Source organism: Tiliqua scincoides, chromosome 3, assembly GCF_035046505.1.
Source record: "Tiliqua scincoides isolate rTilSci1 chromosome 3, rTilSci1.hap2, whole genome shotgun sequence".
In the NCBI taxonomy this organism is placed as follows: Eukaryota; Metazoa; Chordata; class Lepidosauria; order Squamata; family Scincidae; genus Tiliqua; species Tiliqua scincoides.
Genome location: NC_089823.1, coordinates 148,201,400 through 148,223,824, shown reverse-complemented (window position 1 = coordinate 148,223,824; position 22,425 = coordinate 148,201,400). Strand labels below are relative to the sequence as shown.

The 22,425-nt window shown below is 43.4% G+C and overlaps 1 protein-coding gene across 1 annotated transcript in view; it reads right to left on the bottom strand.

The window, feature by feature from the left end:
• ARID5B (AT-rich interaction domain 5B) overlaps positions 1–22,425 on the bottom strand; it is a 230,451-nt gene that overhangs the window by 108,132 nt on the left and 99,894 nt on the right. Inside the window, exon 4 of the mRNA XM_066621840.1 lies at positions 10,777–11,007. Within this exon, the coding sequence (XP_066477937.1) occupies positions 10,777–11,007 (231 nt within the window). The remainder of the gene's footprint in view (positions 1–10,776; positions 11,008–22,425) is intronic.

Here is a 22,425-nt window from a genome sequence, read left to right as displayed (position 1 = left end):
ACTTCCACCCGCCAGCCAAATGCCAGGACTACACTGAACCTAAAAATGCCTCTCTACAAGGATTCTCTTAATAAGCCTCTTCAGTAGTGCTTTGATCAGTTGAAGAGACTATAAATATATCAAAATCAAAGCACTATATGGCCAAGAGGGATATTACTGATGCAGCATACAAGAACCAGACTGTTCTCAAAGGTCTACTTGAGTAAGGAAAAAGTACCAAAATATAAAGATAAAACAAGTTACTGCAAGTTTATATTTGCACTGGAAGTGTTAAGTGCAAAAGCATCACTTAGCGCAAGCGATGTCAATCCAGGGCACCACAAATGTGGATTAAATTACTACAGCATTGCAGGAGGGAAGCACATTGTGACCCCGTTATCTATGTTTTTTTTACTTAGGGAATGCAACCATTTCACATATTCCAATGAATGACAGAATGTAAAAACATGCAAATGTTTATTTTGAGATTATGAGAAGTGGGAAGTAATTAGAGGTAAAAATGTTAAAAACAAAGAAATCATTTAACAAAAGCAATTATGCTGGGCATGTAAGAAGCTGTCTCCAAATTGTTAGTCCACATGTTATTCCAGAAGAAACTAGAATCTATCACTTCAAGAAAGTCAACTGTATGTATTATTTCACAACTGAAAATCAATCATTATAAACAACATCTGGGTATCATTAATAGTTTATTCCACAGCTGGATTAACAAAATAGAAAAGGCTGGACCGAGAATTCAAAACATTTCCAGATTTCTCATCTAAAAACCTTTTAGATTTATGTGAACAACAATGGAAAAAGAACTATTACACACACACACACACACAAAGAGAGAGAGAGAAACTGTAACATTATTATGCATTAATCATTACTTCCCTGCAGCTATGTCCTGTTCCTGGTTTTGTGAAAGTTTAGAACTTCAATATTTAGCTAAGACACTCTACCCAGAGTTTTGGAGATTTGCATATTTTTCAGACTACTGCCACAGTAAAGCTGCATCTGAGGAGGTCTCGGAATATATGCAAGCACAAATGCTTTTCAACTTCCATATCGTATTTTTAAGAATAGATATAAATGCTAAAATGTTCCTGCCTTAGAATAGTTGGGATGCTACCAGCTTGTATTCAAAATCCATGCCCTTATAGCTTACACTGGGCAGTATTTGAGAAAAAGAAAAATGGGTTAAATAGCCAAGAAAATGCACACGTATGTCTAATCTATGGTAACTAATTGTGACAGAGTTGTGACAGAGCCAGTATACCTCTGAATGCCAGGTGCTGGAACAAACAAGGGCTAGCCAGTACTATCATATCCTGCTTGTGAGCATCATAAGGCATTTGGTTGGTCATTGCTAGAAAACCAGAAGGACTTTGGTCCGATCCAGCAGGGTTGTTCTGATGCCCTTAGAATTCTTTATACACATTTTATCCCCTGCTTGTTTAATGAGAGTTGTAGCCCATTCTTGCATTTAGGGCCCAATCCTATCCAAATTTCCAGCATCAATGCAGCCACAATCCAGCCCACAGGCATAAGAACAAACATTCCCTTACCTTGAGGAGGCCTCCAGGACTGCCCCACTATCACAGAATGCAGTGCACAACCCATTGGCATGGCTGCATCAGTGCTGGAAATTTGGCTAGGATTGGGCCTTTAGACAACTGTAACTACAGATCTTAGCAGCCAGCCCAAGTCCATTTGCAGTTCCTTTTGCCGCCTCCGAAGGGACGAGTATAGAATCCTGAACAAAATCACCAACAGCCAGAGACCTGCAGAAGAACTGTGAGGCCACTTCTGTGGGCTGGCATCTTCAGCATCAGCAAGTACCACCCCCTCCCCAAGTCCATCTACAGCTAGACTCTACTGATATTGTACCATTTTATTATGATTTAAGTTGTAAGCCATTTGAGAACTTATCCAGGCTGAAAAGAGGGATATAAATATAATAGCTAAAGAAATATTCAGAATGCCTAATGCAGTTGACACCAGAGATCTAAACTTCAGGCAAGAATTAGCTGTACTGTACTGTTTTCAGTTTTGATTTTTTTTATACACAAAACAACTGCTCCACTGCCATCAGTCCAGCACAATCAGAAACATATATTATCTATTGAACAATAACAATATTGTGAGCTAGTGAGCGAAATTATTATATAGAGTAGCATAAATATGCACAACAACAATTACAAGTCTGTACCCTGAAGAGAATATAATCTAAAGGATACAGGCAATGAGGAAGACTACAAACATTCCATACACTAGAATCTATAGCTGTGCTTGTACTCTCTGGAACCTCTGCTCCAGGAAAGCTGGCAATGGGGCCAACGGTTGAAGTATAGGTTGTACTATCCATTCAGCACCAAGATAATTTCTGGAACAGTGGCATAGCTAATGATTGTGTAGCCTGGTGCCAAGCTCAAAATGATGCTCTGGAAGTTATGTCATAACAGGAAGTGATGTCATGCCCAGGCTTTTTAAAAAGTGAAGATTGGGGGGAAACATGCCTCCTTCCCCCTGCTGCTCACCACCCACTTGCTCTGCCACACCCCCCCCCCAGCCAGCGGCATAGCTAAGACATCTTATCTGCTACCTTAATTAAATTAAATTAAATTAAATTAAATTAAGTAAATAAATAAAAAGTGTGCCACTGATTGGTTTGAGACACTGTGCAGGCATAGAGAGGGATGGTTATTCTCCCCCTGCTAAATATAAGAGGAGCACCACTAGAAAAATTGCATCTTTACCCAGTTAGCAGGGGTAACTGTATTATGATACAAGGAAATGAGAGCGGACTCATATTAACACCTTATTGGTTCCATACTATATCATAATATGCAACATGTCAATAACATAATAACTCATCATTGGCTTTCAGAACAATCATAGGTTGGTTTTGAGTTTAAAAAATCCACCTTTTGTTCCATAAGGGAGTTGTGTTTTCATTTGCTGGTTAATTGGCCATAAGTTTTGATAGAATACAGATATTCCAAAGCAGTTTATTTCACTGCATTCCACATTAAATTACCTTTCCAATGGTATATAACAGGGGTGCCCAAACCCCGGCCCTGGGGCCACTTGCGGCCCTCAAAGCCTCTCAATGCGGCCCTCAGGAAGCCCCCAGTCTCCAATGAGCCTCTGGCCCTCCGGAGATTTGTTGGAGCCCATACTGGCCCTACGCAACTCCTCTCAGCTTGAGGGCGACTGTTTGACCTCTCATGTGAGCTGTGGGATGAGGGCTCCCTCCACTGCTTGTTGTTTCACATCTGTGATGCAGTAGTGGCAGCAAAGGAAAGGCTGGCCTTGCTTTGTGCAAAGCCTTTTATAGGCCTTGAGCTATTACAAGACCATTCATTCATATAAGTTCATCTTTAATATAGTCATTTATGTAAACTTATGTAAATTTATTCAAATTTTAAATGTAAATTAATTCTTTTTTTTTGCCTGGCCCCCGACAGTGTCAGAGAGACAGTGTGGCCATCCTGCCAAAAACTTTGGACACCCCTGGTATATAACATGATAGCATTATTCATGCATACCAAGATTTTCACAATTTTGGTCACTAGTGCCAAGCTCAGCTTGTTGCCCCCCTAAAGTCTGATGCCCAGTGCAACTGCTACCCCCTGCACCCCCGTAGCTACCCCACTGTTCTGGAACCTTGCAGATGCTAGCTTTTCAACCAATGGATCAATGATTGTGTAATGGAGTTCCTAATATGTGCTTGTGTGCTAGCATTTCATTGACAGGAGAATCCAGGAAAGAACGATCCAAGGGTACAGACAACTATGGGTTGGTTCAAATATGCATGCTTCTCACTTGATAAAATAACTGCAGTATTAAAGGCTGAGAGGCACATTTGAATGAAATATCTCTTAAAATCTGAGGTTTTCAAACTCCTCGAGAGTTTGTAAGTGTGTGCGGGGCTAAGGAAGCAATGCAATCACCAGGATTTCACTGCTGCCGGGGACAGGGTTTTTTTTTTTTTACTTACCAGGAACCAGTGCCATTGTCCTGTGGAGTCCGGGGCGCCCTCCACAGGATCCACCTACCTCCAAATGTTTAAAAATAGAAAAAAATGGAACTTGAGGTTTCACGAGGAAAACTGGAAGTGCGTGTTTTTTCTATTTTTAAATATTTGGAGGTGCAGGGATCCCTGTTGAGGGCTCCCCAAACACCTTGGGATGATAGTGCTGGCTCTTGGTAAGCAAAAACACCCCCTCCCGTCCCTGGCAGCAATGTGATTCCTGGGGGTTGCGTTGCTGCCTTCCCCCCTCCCCTGCCCCTTAAAGGTACAGAGACAAGGCTTTCCTGGCTGGGGCATCACAACACCACAGTTTGGGAAGCGCTGTCTTAAAATTATCACAAAAGCAATGTTTCTAAGTAGAGCAAAGTCAACTACAATTGATCAAGTGCTGAGTAAGGAGAAATCAAGTGATGTAAGCCGGTCCTACATTAAGTACAGTCTAGTCACATCTTCCGCAGGGGTTAGGTTCCAAAGACAGCATATTAAGCAAAAATGCATATGCTCAAAATTACCCTTGAAAATACCTTAAATCTGAAAAATATGTACTGCCTCTTTAAAAACCAGAGCCACACTATGAGATGCGTGTGGGAACTGAGACCAACAGGGACCAGCAGATTCATGTGTCCAGTTTCACACTCATTCCAGGGCATACGCTCATTTAGTGGAATGGCCAGCAGAATTGTCCACACAATGTAACTATACAGTTGTATAGCTCTCTCTCGCGCTCTCTCTCTCTCTGAGTGCATAAAGTTGAATTTGTGTAAGTTAAATACATCTATGTTACCACTCAATCTAACTTGTAAAATTTAGCCACGAGCATGGGATGGCAATGACTTACTTTCCTATCTATATACCTTCCTTCGCAACAAGTTATAATTAGTTCTCCTTATGGCTTAACCCGTGAAGCATCTACTGGAAATTAATGACCCTTGTGTTTTTCATTTCCCTTAGCAGTAAAGCACATGCATTTTCAAAAGCTGAGTCAAAAATATTAACCAAAGACTGAATCATACACAACCAGCTTGTAAAATCTCTTTTCTAATACATCTCTGTTTAAGAAAAAATTACTAGTTTACCCAGAAAAGGCCATCTTTTCAGGGATATTTTACCATCCTGGTTGCTGTGGGTGTTTGAAAGGAAATGAGTGCATGGATGGAGTCTAGTCATGCGTGAATGCAAATAAAGTGGGATCATGATGAAGAACCAACCCTCTTTGATCTTGTGTTTGTGGCCTTTTATGTAAAGGGGTGAAGTTACTGGTACTAATATAGACTTGCCTTCGGGTTGACTGAGAGAGAACTGCTTTCTATTAAACATTTTGGAACACTTCTGGACCAGAAATTGTATATTAGGTTTCAATGCAGAAAGTCTTAACTCAGTCCTTTCATCCATACAGGACAGTGAAGGCCATCATTATTACTCTTACAGAACCAAGTGAGAAAATGGCAGTTCTGATGTTAACATTTAGCATCCTTGGGGGAGTTTCTGGAGGTGACTCCTGTTGAGTGTATGCACATGAAGACCACTCATTGTGAATTCAAACTGCCATTCCTTAGAAAAGGAACCTTGCCATTCCTTAGAAAAGGTTCCACAATGAGAAAATCAGTAATCGTAGACTATCTTCCCTGCTATGCTCATCTGCAGAATAGTGTTGTGTGCACTGTAGGCTTCAGTTCACATAGGGTAATATGGCAGCATTGATATTGTAACACTGCATGCTATGAGACCAGTGCATGGGGAAGAGGAGAGCAAAATGTTACTCCCTGTGAACGGATTGCCATGGTAAGGCCACACCTGGAGTATTGTGTCCAGTTCTGGTCGCCGCATCTCAAAAAAGACATAGTGGAAATGGAAAAGGTGCAAAAGAGAGCGACTAAGATGATTACGGGGCTGGGGCACCTTCCTTATGAGGAAAGGCTACGGCGTTTGGGCCTCTTCAGCCTAGAAAAGAGATGCTTGAGGGGGGACATAATTGAGACATACAAAATTATGCAGGGAATGGACAGAGTGGATAGGGAGATGCTCTTTACACTCTCACATAATACCAGAACCAGGGGACATCCACTAAAATTGAGTGTTGGGCGGGTTAGGAGAGACAAAAGAAAATATTTCTTTACTCAGCGTGTGGTCGGTCTGTGGAACTCCTTGCCACAGGATGTGGTGCTGGCGTCTAGCCTAGACGCCTTTAAAAGGGGATTGGACAAGTTTCTGGAGGAAAAATCCATTATGGGGTACAAGCCATGATGTGTATGTGCAACCTCCTGATTTTAGAAATGGGTTAAGTCAGAATGCCAGATGTAGGGGAGGGCACCAGGATGAGGTCTCTTGTTATCTGGTGTGCTCCCTGGGGCATTTGGTGGGCCGCTGTGAGATACAGGAAGCTGGACTAGATGGGCCTATGGCCTGATCCAGTGGGGCTGTTCTTATGTTCTTATGACTCTTTGGTAGCATCCAGACAGCTGAGGACATTTTAACCAGTCCAGCACCAAAGATCACTACGTTGATTTGACTCTATAAAGTTATGCTTATTGAAATTTGGGGTCTCCACCTACAAATCCAGCCTACTCACGTTCATGCATTAACTGCAGGATACAAAAAAAAAAAAATGGTCACATTAGAATGCTGTTTCATAATATTTTTGATGAAAACTGACAAACCTAACTGCCTGCCCTCATTACTTGCAGGGCAACTCCTTGCTTTACTTGTTTAGGGAAAAATATTAAGACACAATTTCATCCCCCCAAACTCCCTTTTTCTTAAGTAACTATTTTTCAGATCATGGAGAAAAGTTACAGAAGAACAAAATGTTCTTGTTGTTTTTTTAAAAAGCATAATAATAATGTTTTCTAAAAAAAACTAGGAAAAGGTTTGATAGAAAACATTTCTCTCTGTTAAAGCCTTCTAGCAAGTGTAGCAGTTCAGGCCTTGTAGTGAATGGTTTCTTTGTCAAGATGGCTTGTATCTCATTTGTAACTAACTGTATCTGTCACTCAGGTGCTGCAGTTCACAGAGCTTTTCTAACATTTTCCTGCAAATTTTGTAAACAAGCAAATAAAGTCTGGCCCAAGTCCTTGTTGTATCGCAATTTCATCGCCAGAATGTTTGCATCATGGACTTCTAAGTTCTGTTTTATATATGACCTCTGTACACAGCACACATTTTGCTATTGCTTGTTATCCCCAGTGTTTCACTTCCTTTATCTTGGTTCTTGAAGAATAACCTCCCCTTTTATGTAAGTTCTGTAAGCTGGCCTAACCTCTGCATGCATTTCTTTCCTTAAACACGTTTTTCAGTCTAAATAACATCTACGATTCCTGCACGTTAAAGGCATCTGGGCCATTTTCACATGTTGTAAGAATTTCACTCCCATTCTTGTAATCTAGTCTCCCCTTCTCAGATCTGATTGATAAACAGCAGTACCTTAGAATAATCCATTTTATCTACTGTACCACCATGCCTGTGTTTACATTTACCTGTCATCACTTTATACATGTGACATCAATCTACATGGTATCAGTGTAAACTGTTTGCGTAACCCAGTGTAGTACATTTTATTGTCCTGTTAGTGGAGGGAAAAAAGGATAACATAGCACTTTATCAGCTGCATGCCATCAGTATACTGAAATTGACACAGAGCATTTGGTAATACAGAACCAGAATTATATTGGAGAACTAAGTTTCCTATACCCTAGCAATTCATTAGTTCTTGCAATATTTAGTAGCTGTGATGGGGGATAGGAACTTAGTTCTGATTGTGACTCCACTGTCTTTTCCGCACTGCAACTCAGCCACCCAGCACTTCTATTTGCTACCAAAGCAGCTATTTGTAGCAAAAAGCCACTTTGGGCATTAAGAGCTGCCTTGGAGTTATTTTCTGTGAAAGAGTTAACCTCCCCTCTCCATTTGTGCTGATAAGGTGATCAGGGTTCCCCATAGCTTTTTCCTATGGAAAAAAAGAGCACTTTCAGTTGAAAGGACACCTCTAAACAACATATTTCTCAAACACTGAGTTTGAGTCATAGTATAACTACCTTGCAAGTTTGAGAACTTGATAATTCACAAATTTTACTAGATTTGCTCTAACTACTAGTTTGCTTGTGGATCCAATTCAAGCTGCTATTTAAGTCCTTCAGCATCTGATTGAACTCTCATATACAAAGTCTGTGTTTTAGCAAACCATAGATGCTGCAAAGGCTGGCCAATGTGTAGGCCAGGACTACTCAAATTGGGGTGTCGCGACGCCCCAGCCAGCGACGCCCCTAAGGGGCAGGGGGGAGTGACACGACCCTCAGGACTGCGTTACTAAGGGGGCTGCAGGGACTGGCATGCACTCACCAGTCCCTGCAGCTGCCTCCCAGCGCTGCGGGGAGCCCTGCGCGACCCTCTACAGGGCTCCCCAGCCTTCCAAAAGTGAAAGTACAGTGATCGTGCTCCACTTCCGGTTTTGCAGAGGTGGAGTGCGATCACTGCACGTTCATATTTAGAAGGGTGGGGAGCCCTGCAGACAGTTGCGCAGCACTCCCCGCACCCCCAGAATGCTGCTACAGGGACTGGTGAGTACATGCCAGTCCCTGTAGCCCCCTTAGCAGATCCCCAGGATTACATTGCTGCCTCTCCCCTGCCTCTCCCTGTTTGCATAATTATTTTATGGTGTTTGGGATGGTTCTGAGCTTTTTAGAGTACAGGTGTGCGCCACTTAACGACAGGAATACATTCTCCTATCCCCTTTGTTATGCGATTAGGTCATTAAGTGAACATTCAGTCCAAAATATTGCTTTTGTTGTGTAAAAAGACATTCCCTGCCAGACACTACCTGGCTGCACAGGCTACTGGAGAAAGATTGCCTCTTCTTTGCATTAACAGCCTCTCTGTTGTGCAAACAGACACTCTGCTGAAGGCTATGGGAGACACAATTGCCTCATTAAGAGCATCTTTAGAGTGCTTTGACCATCGACATATATGTGGTTCGTTGTTAAGCGAACAGTTGCCAAGCAGTGCACGCCTGCGTATACATTAAGAATTTTGAGATTTTATATTGTTAACATACATATTTATCTTTTTGAACTTTAGTCTACATTTTACTTTGATGACTGTGACTGAGAGGTTTAAACAGATAGATAAAATAAATATCTGTTTAAACCTCTATCTGTTTAAAATACAAGCCAGGAGACAGACAGCAGGAAACAAAATCAGGGGCATATTTTCACTATAGGTATTTTCTGAAAGTAGTTCCATGATTCTATAAAAGCTTCCTCCCCATGTCTCTGAAGAGGACCCATATTACAAAGATTTATGAATTTCATATATCAAAAGTCTCTCAGCACTTAATGCAGAAAGCAATACAGCCTTCCTTCAGCTGCAGTATTTATCCACCCAGAGATATGGCCAATAAATCCAGGATTTTCATAGTACAGGTAAACCATTTTAGAAATTGCATTGAATTAATTATGGGAGTTACCCAGTGTGTGCATACAGAATACATGTATTAAACACATTCTAATGCATACCACTTCAATATTTTGGTTAATTTGGAAACCCAATAAGCTCAAATTGTAACACAGAAACAACAATGCATCAGAACTATAGTAAAGGTTGAAAGTATAGATTCTTCAGTGGTGGTCCCTGGTAAATTTTCAGGCAGACACCAAGATCACAATAAAAATAACAGAGAAAAATGCTAAGAGTTAGAGTCAGTTCTAAATTTGAAAAGTAAACTGAAACGTAACTTGCCACTGCAATGGAACTTTGTACAGCAACTACAATGAGAACTTTCAAGAGAACCCCAAGTGCTGGGATGAAATGCAATAGTTTGTTGGACTGAGACCACAGTGCACAAATGAATCAACTGACAGTGCAATTCTATCTTGCACTGGAACAGGCAGGTTAGGAGGCCTGCGCTGTATCCAGTACAAGATTGGGGTCAGAAGTGGCTCAGCCGGAGGCAAGGGGAAACTACCTCAGGAGGAGGCACAGGTCTGAGGAGAATGGAGCGGCTTGGAGCTACTCCGTGTTGCTTGGGGAATGGGGTTGGGATCAGGCCCGCCTCCCGCTCCCCACCTGCCTGCCCCTGGAACGCCTTCTATCTGCACTAGAATGCCTCCCTCCCGCCTCCTCCCCAACCTCCCGCTACGTTGGCCAAGCTCACAACTTTCCCTTCCCAGGTCAATGCGGATGCAGCCTCTGTGGAACGGTGCACATCCCTGCACCAGCCCAACTGACTCACGAGGAGGCGCAAATGTGTTTTACAGTACATTTACACAAGGTTAGAATTGTGCCCTGAGTTTCCTACAGAAGGCTTTTGAGCATCTTTCATCTCTCCAAATGGGGCACCACAAAATATGAAATGTACTGAGCTGAGTTGTAAAGAAAAAACGAACCCAAGAAGCTGTCCTCAACCTTCAAGACATAAAAATTTAAGAAATGATGGTATAGGTTCAACTTTAAAGTTATTATTATTTATCCAATCAAATACTTCTTTAATTATTCAAGATAACAGAGGCAAGCACACTGCTTTCCTACTGCATGTTCTGCTCATAATAAACAGCAGTTCTGATATGAAGATTGTAAATGTTTACAAATGCATCCTTGGCCTCTGGGTGAACAACTGCTGCCATTCAGCAAATCAAATACACATATCTTTGCTATTTTTAAAAAGTGTATACATTCTTATTGTCTTTCACTTGAAAAATTGCATTATGGAAGCAATTTCAACAACATGGTTTCAACCTGAAACAAAGAGTAGAGAAAAAATGACTTACCAAACTCGTCACATATGCTCTCATTTTCAATAAGAGTTGGGTGATCAAATGTATCTCGACAATAAAGGATTTGTGGGTTTTTGCTGAGTACGGCAATGCCCCCAAGGGCTAATACAAACTGGTCTGTTAATATGGAGGACGGCTTGTCTTGAATGCGTTTCAACATGGAACGATACCGACAGTACTGTGGATAGCTGAGTATCAGCACATTCGCATCTTCATCATCTTCACCTGGAAGAAAAGTATCAAAACTACTTTTATTTATTGACCAACACAAACAGCGTGAGTGTGTGTGGAGTAATATCTTAGAACTTCATTCCAAACTCTGCACTCCTCCCTGGGGAATGAGGAAAGAAACAGGTGGCAGACATGATACATTACTACCTCTTCATCTTCAATTCATATTTTCTATCCCCTTTTCTCCATTCCCTCAACTATCTCCAGCAAAGAAAATATTTACATTGGGGTAGAGGGTAGATCTGCATAGGTACTATTGCATAGCACCTGTTTATTATATTTATATCCCCTTCTTTTGTTTTTGCAAAGATTGACTCCCAAAGCAGTTTACAAGACATGGGAACACATAAGCAATACACATACATATTTGATGCAGAGCTTTTTTGAGGATCAGACTATTAATCATGAATAAGTGTAGCTTTATTATGTAGCATTTCTCATTGTACACGTAACCCCATCAGAATCACAGTGAAAAGGTATTTATTACACAAGCCTACATACTTTTTGCTGTCTATTCCTGGGTATGCTTGATATGGGTATGCTTAAAAGTTTGATCTATTCCTGGGTATGCTTGTGGTGCTGAATCCAAAAATTGCATTGGTTTTGCTCAGCTGGCTCTAGTTTTGGGGTACAGCTTGTGGTGCTGAATCCAAAAATTGCATTGGTTTTGCCCAGCTGGCTCTAGTTTTGGGGTACAGCTTGTGGTGCTGAATCCAAAAATTGCATTGGTTTTGCCCAATTGGCTCTAGTTTTGGTGTACAGCATAACCACCTTATATGCTGATTTAAGCAGCTTCATGAAGAAGCCGATGCTATGGCTTCCTTAAGAGGAAGTTGCTTGAATTGGCCTATAAGGTGGCTATGCTGTACCTCCAAACATCCTTCACAACTAAAGAAATAAGTGTGTGTGTGTGTGTGTGTGTGTGTGTGTGTGTGTGTGTGTGTGTGTTGTAGGCCTGTGTTATCAGTGAATAGGAACCTGAATGGCACAGAATGTGGCCTCTAGTGAAAAATGCAGTACATTGAACAAAACTCAGAGAAAATAGTTGTTCATTTGGGGGGGGAGATTTCTTGTCCAATGACCAAGGAAACTGTACTTTTGTCACGATCTCAAACAACGAAGAGGGTCAGAAAGTGAATTCCAATTGCCAAGTTTTGGTACTTTTTCAGTAGTATGGTGAACACGTCCTTCCTCATAGTCACAATATCTTTCTTACCCTGCTTACACAGACCAAAACTGAGAGGAATCCATATTGAAAACATGTAGAGTACCAACTCTGGATTTCAGAAATTAATTGAATTGCCCAAATTGGAATTTTTAAAGTAGAGTAGTGGAGAAAACTCAATGTCTTCTTTTTATTTTATTTTTTTATCAGCCCAGATTAAGGCTTTCACAAATTTTTGCTGCTAATTAATTGATCCTGTTAATGTTTCAATACAATGTTCCAATTAATGTTCCAATACAATGTTCCAAACAACAGTTTTTTTTCATCTTTACAACATTACACTTGCCTTGCTACCATTTAATGATCCATGTCTGGATTTTACTGTCCTCTTTTCAAAATCATCCAGCCTGCATATTGCTTTTGATAAGACAATGGACAAATTAAATCAGCTAGCAGTCTCCTTCACAGCAGAATAAATATACAGCACCACACATCTGCCAAGTGAATTCACAGAGGGAATGATTCAAAAAATGTGTTGATTCAAGAAAGGACAATAATGGAAATGCAGCCTTTGAAATCTCCCACTGCATTGCTTCATCAGCTGTTAATGAATGGCTGAGGCAACAGATAGATCATATGAACCAGCCCAAGATATTGGGTCTGACCTCTGCAGTGGAGCAGGTCAACACTCACCTACATTTTGGCTTGTCTGCCCTTCACTCCTTATAGTGGGAAGACCTGGGACATCTTTCTATGCATTTGGTTGGTATTGGCAACCTTCAGTCTCGAAAGACTATGGTATCGCGCTCTGAAAGGTGGTTCTGGCACAGCGTCTAGTGTGGCTGAAAAGGCCAATCCGGGAGTGACAATCCCTTCCACACCGGGAGCAAGTGCAGTCTGTCCCTGGTCTGTCTCCCTGGCTATGGGCCTTCCTTCTTTGCCTCTTAGCCTCAGACTGTTGGCAAAGTGTCTCTTCAAACTGGGAAAGGCCATGCTGCACAGCCTGCCTCCAAGCGGGCCGCTCAGAGGCCAGGGTTTCCCACTTCTTGAGGTCCATCCCTAAGGCCTTCAGATCCCTCTTGCAGATGTCCTTGTATCGCAGCTGTGGTCTACCTGTAGGGCGCTTTCCTTGCACGAGTTCTCCATAGAGGAGATCCTTTGGGATCCGGCCATCATCCATTCTCACGACATGACCAAGCCAACGCAGGCGTCTCTGTTTCAGCAGTGAATACATGCTAGGGATTCCAGCACGTTCCAGGACTGTGTTGTTTGGAACCTTGTCCTGCCAGGTGATGCCGAGGATGCGTCGGAGGCAGCGCATGTGGAAAGCGCTCAGTTTTCTCTCCTGTTGTGAGCGAAGAGTCCATGACTCGCTGCAGTACAGAAGTGTACTCAGGACGAAAGCTCTGTAGACCTGGATCTTGGTATGTTCCGTCAGCTTCTTGTTGGACCAGACTCTCTTTGTGAGTCTGGAAAACGTGGTAGCTGCTTTACCGATGCGCTTGTTTAGCTCGGTATCGAGAGAATGAGTGTCGGAGATCGTTGAGCCAAGGTACACAAAGTCATGGACAACCTCCAGTTCATGCTCAGAGATTGTAATGCAGGGAGGTGAGTCCACATCCTGAACCATGACCTGTGTTTTCTTCAGGCTGATTGTCAGTCCAAAATCTTGGCAGGCCTTGCTAAAACGATCCATGAGCTGCTGGAGATCTTTGGCAGAGTGGGTAGTGACAGCTGCATCGTCGGCAAAGAGGAAGTCACGCAGACATTTCAGCTGGACTTTGGCTCCAGGTACTTGCAGAGAGCATCTATCCAGAATCGCAGTGTGGATTCCGAGCCAACAGGTCCACCACTGATATGGTATTCTCCCTTAGACAACTGCAGGAGAAATGCAGGGAACAACGACAGCCACTCTTTATAGCCTTCATAGATCTCACAAAGGCTTTCGACCTGGTCAGCAGAGACGGCCTCTTCAAGATTCTCCCCAAGATTGGATGTCCACCCAGGCTCCTCAGCATCATCAGATCTTTCCACAAGGACATGAAGGGCACTGTTGTCTTCGATGGCTCCACATCAGACCCTTTTGACATCCGAAGCGGGGTGAAGCAGGGCTGTGTTCTTGCACCAACCTTGTTTGGGATTTTCTTCGCTGTCCTGCTGAAGCAGGCCTTTGGAACTGCAACAGAAGGCATCTATCTCCGGACCAGATCAGACGGAAAGCTCTTCAACCTCTCCAGACTGAGAGCAAAATCCAAAGTCCAGCTGAAATGTCTGCGTGACTTCTATGCATATGTTACCCTGAAGGTCAGCAATGACATTGCAGTTTTGCGCTTTCTCATCTGCTACAAAGCAACTGCTACAGCGTCAGTTTTTTTGTGAGAAAAGCACTCTGGAGACTCTTGGGGAGCAGGGGATGGGGAGCTCCCAGACAGGTTAGGTAAGTCCTTAAAGTAGCAGCATCAGTTCCCCAAAAGCAACAATGCGTCTTTGAAGACTTTTTGCTAGTCTGCTACAAAACTCAGACTTGTTTACTTCCACTGGCTATATTCAAAAGTACCCTTTCCCTTTCTGCCCCCAAAACACACTGATTTCAGCACCCACCATACAGATAGGTATACATTCTTGGTTCTGGGAACTTCGGTGCCCATGAAGCAAGTATCTATAAAAGCCCAGAGAGCTAGGTTCATTCTCATTGAGGTAGAAAACCTGTGTCTAGGCTGTTGCACTATGGATTGCAAGTGCTCCCAAATGCTTGAATACTTCCATAAGGGGGGGGGGAAGCCATGTACCTAAATATATCAGGGAAAAGCCAAAGCTAGAATCTTTCTCCCTGGCATCTTGTTTTGTGTGCAGAAAGAATTTTTCATTTGAAAAATGAAGAGCAATCCAGACCCACTGCTATACCGATGTAGGCCCCCTATGCTGGCTTCAGAGTGTTGCAAATGTGCTGAAAAATACGCTTGCGCTGATTCGGGTGTCAGCTGGGTTGGTGCACAGGCCCACGCTGGCTCCCAGAGGCCAGATCCAGCTCCTGACAGGGTGAGTTTGGGCCAGCTGATAAAGGTGGAAGAGGGTGGCAAGAGGGCATTCCAGGGTGGGGAGGGGCAGGTGTTCTGGGGTGAGAAGAAGCAGGGCAGAATAATAGGAGGTGGAACAGGCCTGGGATCAGCCACGGCAGTGTAGGTGGAATCCTAACTTCCATTCCTGGCCTGATCAGCCTTACATAGGCTGCTTGGATTTGTGGCAACAAAATTGCTGGCGCAGATCCAAGGAGCCCCATAGGGGTGGCTGAGGCTCAACATGGGGTAAGGGGAAAAACATCCCCTTACCCTGAGGTGACCTCCAGCTGGCACCTAACTGGTGCTGGATACAGTGCAGGCTGCTCAGCTGGGCTGTTTCAGCACATTCCCCCCATCTAAAGTCTTATGTCGTCCAGCCCAGACATACAACCACCTCAGTGAGAACTAGGTCAGTCATCTGCTCTTTACCTGACACCACACAAGAACAATTCTCATAACAACAGAATTCTTCCAGTTTATATGATTCATATGCACTCAAACATGACCTTTTTAGCTTAAGCAATAACATTTTAAGACTACGAGCTCAGTATCCATTATTACAACAGCAGACCAATACCAAGTTGCAAGTGGAAGGTCCCTTGCATTTCTATAAAATTATTTTCCTGGAAATGGTACCCACAAATATGAGCAATCTATTATTATCTTGAAACCTAAATTCAAAATCAGTGAACTAAAATTGTGAGAGCTGAGAAAAATGAGAAGTTTGGATTTTTCTGTTTGTATGTTTAACCCACCCCATCTTTCTAATTATACTGAGTAACACAAAATGGTCTATGTTGAATTTAATGTTTCTTATACAATACAGAGGTGCTGATTCCAAAAGTAATCTTAGGGTTTTTGTATCATCAAAACCTCCTTAGGGCGCAATCCAAAGTGCGCCTTATGCTGGCCCAAGTCCCTTGGGCCAGCATAAGAGGGTCGCAAACATGCCATAAAGCACGTTTGTGCCTCCTCACGGGGAAGCCAGGCCAGCGCCCTGAGAAGCGCTGGCCTGCGAAGGCTGGCATAAGCCTCTGCTGCGGCTTCCCCGCAACCAGGTGTGTTGGCGTGCTTGCGCTGGCACAAGCACCAAAGGTAGGTGTGGGGGGAGGGAAGGAGGAGGGAAGGAGGCATTTCTGGGCAAGGGGAGGGCGGGCGATGGGTGGCCCCATGGGCGGGCGCAGAGGCGGGGCTGGGACCTGGCAGTTATGCCAGATCCAACCCCCGTCTCCAAGGAGAACGGAGTGGCTTCAAGCCGCTCCACTCTCCTCGGACTTGTGTTACCTCCAGAGGTGGCACAGGTCTGAGGAGACCCATTGGGACCAGCAGCCCTTACCCAGGGGTAAGGGGAAGAGTTTTCCCTTGCCTCTGGCTGAGCCGCTGCTGCCCACAAACCTGCCTTGGATGCAGCGCAAGCCTCCTGGCTTGCCTGCTCCAGCGCAGGTTTGGATTGCTCCCTTAGTTATCGTAAACTAAATCTTAAATTAAATTTTTTTTTTAATCTATCCAATTGCCTAACGCATTATATGACACGTCATCTAATAAAACTGCATAAACTACTGATGCTATGCCAAAAATAGTTGCATTTATGAAATCCTCGCTCCAAAATCAATAAACAACAAAATATTCAGATAAACACAAAATTGTTCAAATTTTGTTACACAGTGTCATTCAATACATTCTACCATTATGTTTTCAAACTACAACCATCTGAGCTACAAAATGTTATATTAAAAAACAATGCTATGAATCTCAGTCATTTAACAGGAGTTAAATGCATACAACACACAAAAGTGCTTTGGGGGCTGTGTACAGTCTGCGGCTCATATGTTCTCCATTCCTGCAACACGACTGGGGCTGCAAGCTTTAATCTCTTCATCTGTGCAGTACAACACAGAGAAACATATTCTATAAGGCTTTCAAAGCTCTAATGCTGAGCCTGAGTCACGTGCAGAAATCAACATTATGCGCTATGTTGCAACTTGCAAGAATGCCATTTTTAGACCTGTTCTAAAAAGAAATCATTTTTTCTAAGTACTTGCCTTTTATCCTCCCACAGAGCAAGCAGTGGAAAGGAAACCAAAACAATTCCTTGTTCTGAAAGTACAAGTCTCATATGTTGGCAAAAAGGGCCTAAAAGGTAGAAAAGCAAAATTTGTTTGAGGGCGATCAAAATCTGGTGACCACAATTTAATTCAATAGCTGTTCCTTTAAGCCTTTGAGACTGCAGAACTGTTGTTGCAGTCACTTTTCTTGCCCCACAAGATACCCCAAGAACTTGTAATTCACAACAGCCCCCGTCCCCAGTCAGATTTTGCATGAAATAGATGGAAGATGGTGAATTTATTATTTACTTTTATTCTACTCTTCTTTGAGGGAGCTCAAATTTGGTTTTGCTGATATAAGCACCACCAGAACATCATTTGATATAACCACTATCATGTGTGACCTTCCTGCAGCTAATTAGACCTGCTAGATGTGGGGGGGGGGGTCCTCTGTGAGCCCTCCCAATGTGAGTTCGGAACCTGCATTGGGTTAAATCTGCAGGTTCCAAAATTACAGATGGGAAGGGGCTATTATATACAGGCTTCTGTATATCTATTTGACCAACAGTAAACTGTTACCCTGCACATGCCTGATCTCGTCTGATCTTGGAAGCTAAGCAGAGTCAGGTCTGGTTAATACCTGGATGGGAGACCGTCTGGGAATATCAGGTGCTGTAGGCTTATACCATAGTCTTTCGAGACTGAAGGTTGCCAACCAACAGTAAAATTCCATTTATCCTTAAGCTTTCGCATAGGTCTCCCTAGGGCAGCCATTTTCAAGCACTGGTGTGCCGCGAGTGGTCCACAGGTGTGCCACAGGAATTTGGGGGAAGGTCATTTATTAATATGGCCAATGGGAGATGTGAGCCCCCACTGGCAGCATGGTGTGCCTTGTCAATTGTCCAAAATCTGGTGGTGTGCCTTGACCATTTTAGTGCCTTGTCAGCGTGCCATGAGATGGAAAGATTTGAAAATCACTGCCCTAGGGCTATAGCCAGCACTCCATGCTAAGTGGGGTATTTTTAACCACTACAATTGTGAACACAGCAGAGTGCTTTACAAGAGTTATGAGTAACTTGATCTTGAAAAATACCTGTCCTAAGTCTCCTCTTCCATACACACCCCAAAAGCATCCCACTCTAATCCAGATCATAATGGCTAACATGTCCCCCCCCAGCCCCCCAGATCACTTAAGTAAGCATTAAAAGGTAACTGCAATCACAAAAAATCCTTTCTGAGCCAGGGAAAATTTTGTGTGAGCAGAGCTACACAGTTCAGGTGGGTGGAGTTTTTTAGATTGTGAGCCCTTTGAGGACAAGAAACCATTTATTGATTTTTTTTTACTATTTAAAAAGCCTTGTGAACTACTCCTGTTGAAATGTGGTATATAAATATTCTTCATATAATATATTTATATCAATATTCTTTACACCGTACTTTGGGGGACACACCAGCTTGCCATAGTTTTTTTAAACTACAATTATTCCTATTCTTAAAACAAGCTGTCAGTCTTTAAATATAGTGATGAATTAAAAAGTCAATTAAAAAACAAATCCTAGGTGAGGCAGTATACTCTCTGACCCACCCACCAGTGCTGATAGGTTCTACCACCTTCCCTGGATGCTAACATGCACTTTTCAAACTTGGTTTAATGTATTTAAAGCCCAATTTATTTGTGCTGTAGATATAGCTGCACTCTATTTTCATGCAGGTACTGGTATACATTCAATTTGGAGATGAGACCTCACTTTCCTTATGCGCCAGGATGTGGTGAGTTTTTGTAACAAGGTGTATATATAAATGTCTCAGATAAGTCTTTGCTACAAACCATTCATTTCCAGTAAAGCACATGATAAAGTGACTGCATGCCATTCCCCACGCAATTTTGTGGCATTTTAATGACATGTGAAAGCAACTCGATAACTAAAATTAAACGAGACAGTGCCTTGGTAACTCTGATCTTCTTTCTACCTTTATGTTTATTTTCTGCTTCTAACACAACTTCTAGGTGTAGAAAAAAAAGACACTGAATGCCAACCCTAACCATGCAATATGTGTGTCCAATAAGCACTTTGTAAGGATTTACCCCCCTCCCTCCTTTATTCACAAAAGGTCCAACAGATCAATCTCAAGAGGGACAAAGAATGGGTAAACCACACAATTTGTTTAAGCAAGGGCAAATAAAACAGTTCTTGGAACAAAAATTTTCTCTCAGCCACACCTTTGTGAGAAAAGAAACCAAAGATCTAGCTCCCCCCAAAAATAAACAATCCAGAAGGGGGAAAACATTCCTCAATAAAAACCTAACAAATGTCACTTGGACTGTAATTGTGTATTGGTGCACTCTCTCAAGAGCAAACAATTGGAAATAATTTGCTGCTGCTATAGGCCAAAATTTATAGTGTGATTATCCCTTTTCCATTCAGGTAGGTGGGTGGGAAATACTGCATTCACTTCCTTATGAAGAAGAAATGCCCAATAGTATTTCCCTTATAGCCATGTCTCCTGTATGCAGGAGAAGACAATACCAAGGTTGGTAAGTCTTTAGTTGAAATGTCTCCTAACCCTGTCTTACATTGTAATTGCTTGTTTAGTGACTTCATTCAACAATAGCATCTCACTTATACACATAGGTAGCTTTACATCTCAACTAAAAAGGTTTCTACAGTGAGCAGAAATGCAGAGCAAGACCCCACCCACTCTGTGAACAGAGGCAAGAGAGAACAGAGGCAAGAGATTAAATTTATATCTTAAATTAAATTAATCTCTTGCCTCTGTTCACCCACTCTGTGAACAGAGGCAAGAGATTAAATTTATACAGTTTTCTTCCAGGGGGACAGGGACAGGACATTTCACAACACTAAACTTCTGCATTGAACGTCATGATCATCTAGTTGTCCGACACAGTCTCCAACACAGACTGTGAAATGTAATCACAGAGGCCTGGGTCTAAAGACTTTTCTGTAGACACGTTCAAAGGAATTTTTCAAATTTTAATTTTTTAATTAAAATAAAAACTTTCACTTTTAAAAGGTAAATTGATATAGCAGACTCCACATGCATAGACAGCATGCAAAACACACACCCCCATGGCCCAGTTTCCAAAGTAGCTTGCCACGTGCCATGAGGGATGGCCAGGTACGCACATAGTGATCATTGACTCAAAGTGATTACGTCAATATGAACCAATTCCAAGTACAGACAGACTCAAGCTAAGTGTGCAAATGGAGGAGAACCTGATTTTGCGCCATCAAGGTCCTGGAGTACTGTTTGGAGTACCGTCTGAAGGCAGCTGCAAACTGGATGAAAGTTAATAAGCTGAAATTGAATCGGGGGAAAACACAGGCACGTTTGCGGGGCTTACCGCGGGCTCCCACCAGAGGTGGCTCAGCTCCGGCCGGCGCTGAGCCACCACCCGGCAGGCACCCGCGTTCAGCAGCTTGGAGGTACCTGCGACTGCCGGGCTGCGGAACGAGGAATGGCGGGGTTCCCGGGGGTGTGGGGGTGACGTTCCAGGGAGGGGGGAGGCATGGTTGGGGGCGTTCCTGGGGGCGGGGGAGAGGCGGGTTCATGGAGCCGAGCTCCGGAGGATCCAGGGCACTCAGGTAGGGCTGCTCACACTACACGAGCACCTTCACTTTAGCAGTGACCAAACAGTCGCCGCTAAAGTGAGTAGTCCCATTGCTTCCCTTACTCAGGGGAAGGGGACGAACGTCTCCTTCTCCTGAGGAGCCTCCTGCAGTAGCGTGGGAGGCTCTGGATCCAACAGGAGCCCTTTGTGGAGCCGCTGGGTCCCGCAGCTCCAGGCAGCTCAGGATTGGGCTGCCACCCTTCAAGGCTGGACAGAAAAGCCAAAAGAAGTAAAATGGAAATATTCCCTTCCATATGGCCAATGCAAGTTATCTTCTTCCCGAGAGCTGAATTTATATGGAGAACATAGCATGTGATTTGGACCATCCAGATATCTCAGTAGCTTCCCACTGATGACTTCCATGATCACAGATGGGACAGCCCATTCATCAGGCCCACCAAGGCAGTAGCTTCAAGTGACTGCAAACTGACGCAAGGTGCCTCTCTTCCAAACACTACCTCCCCTAGCCTTCTGCCAGGCCAGTCACTGACCCATCCACTTCTGCCTCATTCAGGCAAAAGGAGCATACAGGTGGAGTCTGTTTATCCATGGATTTTCATCCACGGATCTGGCTCCACACTGAGCCAGACTCGGCTCCACCTGAGGCATCCAAAGGGGCCAAGAGCTATGCTCCAGACTCCTACAAAGGGCTTTCTGAAGCCTGCAGAGGCAACACATGTCTGCTCACTGCCTCTGCAGGCAAGGGAAACGGGCAGTGGCGTTTTTACACCTAGCTGGGCCATTTTGAAGCCCACAGAGGCAGCGGGCCGATTTGATTAGCGGCGATTTTCTGTATCAGCAAGGGGTCCAAGAACAGATCGCTTGTGGTTACTGAGGCCCCAGCTGTACTTTCTTCTTCAGCACTGCTGCTGAAAAATTGTAGTGACAACACTGGAGGAGAAAGTAGGGTAACTGCAACACTGATCACTGCCTCCATACCTCATCTGCAGTCCAGAGCTTCTTCAAAAGGGAATCATTGGGTATGGAAAGAGGAACCCTCTTCCATTCCCTGAGTATTCCTTGCCCAGCCAGTTTTGAAAAAGTGTTGGCAGAAAAGGAACAGCAGCAGCAGCGAGTAAGGGGGGGGGGCTGGATTCCTGTACACATGTATACAGGAAGACATGGACAGCAGAATCAGGTATGCCTCAGGTGCCCTACTGGCTTCAGTCAGGCCTGATCACAGGAACATACTCTTCAGCTACCATGATCTTTTGGGTAGCTGTGGTTGTATGCAAGAACGGTTCGGGGAGTATGCCTTCCATGGTAATTTGGACACATAATCAACAGCCCAGTAGAACAAATAACCATGTCAAGATCAATGCGTGCTAATTTCATCATGGATTCAACTATGGCAAAATTATTATTTCAATCAGCCCTCTGTGAAGGTGAGATCTGAATTTGGGTCCAACCAACATTCTCTGCTGGACTACACACTGGCCCTTCCTGACACTATAGGACAGTGCTCCAAAAGCGGGGAGGGCATGGGAAGAGGCATGAATTCCTGATCCACCC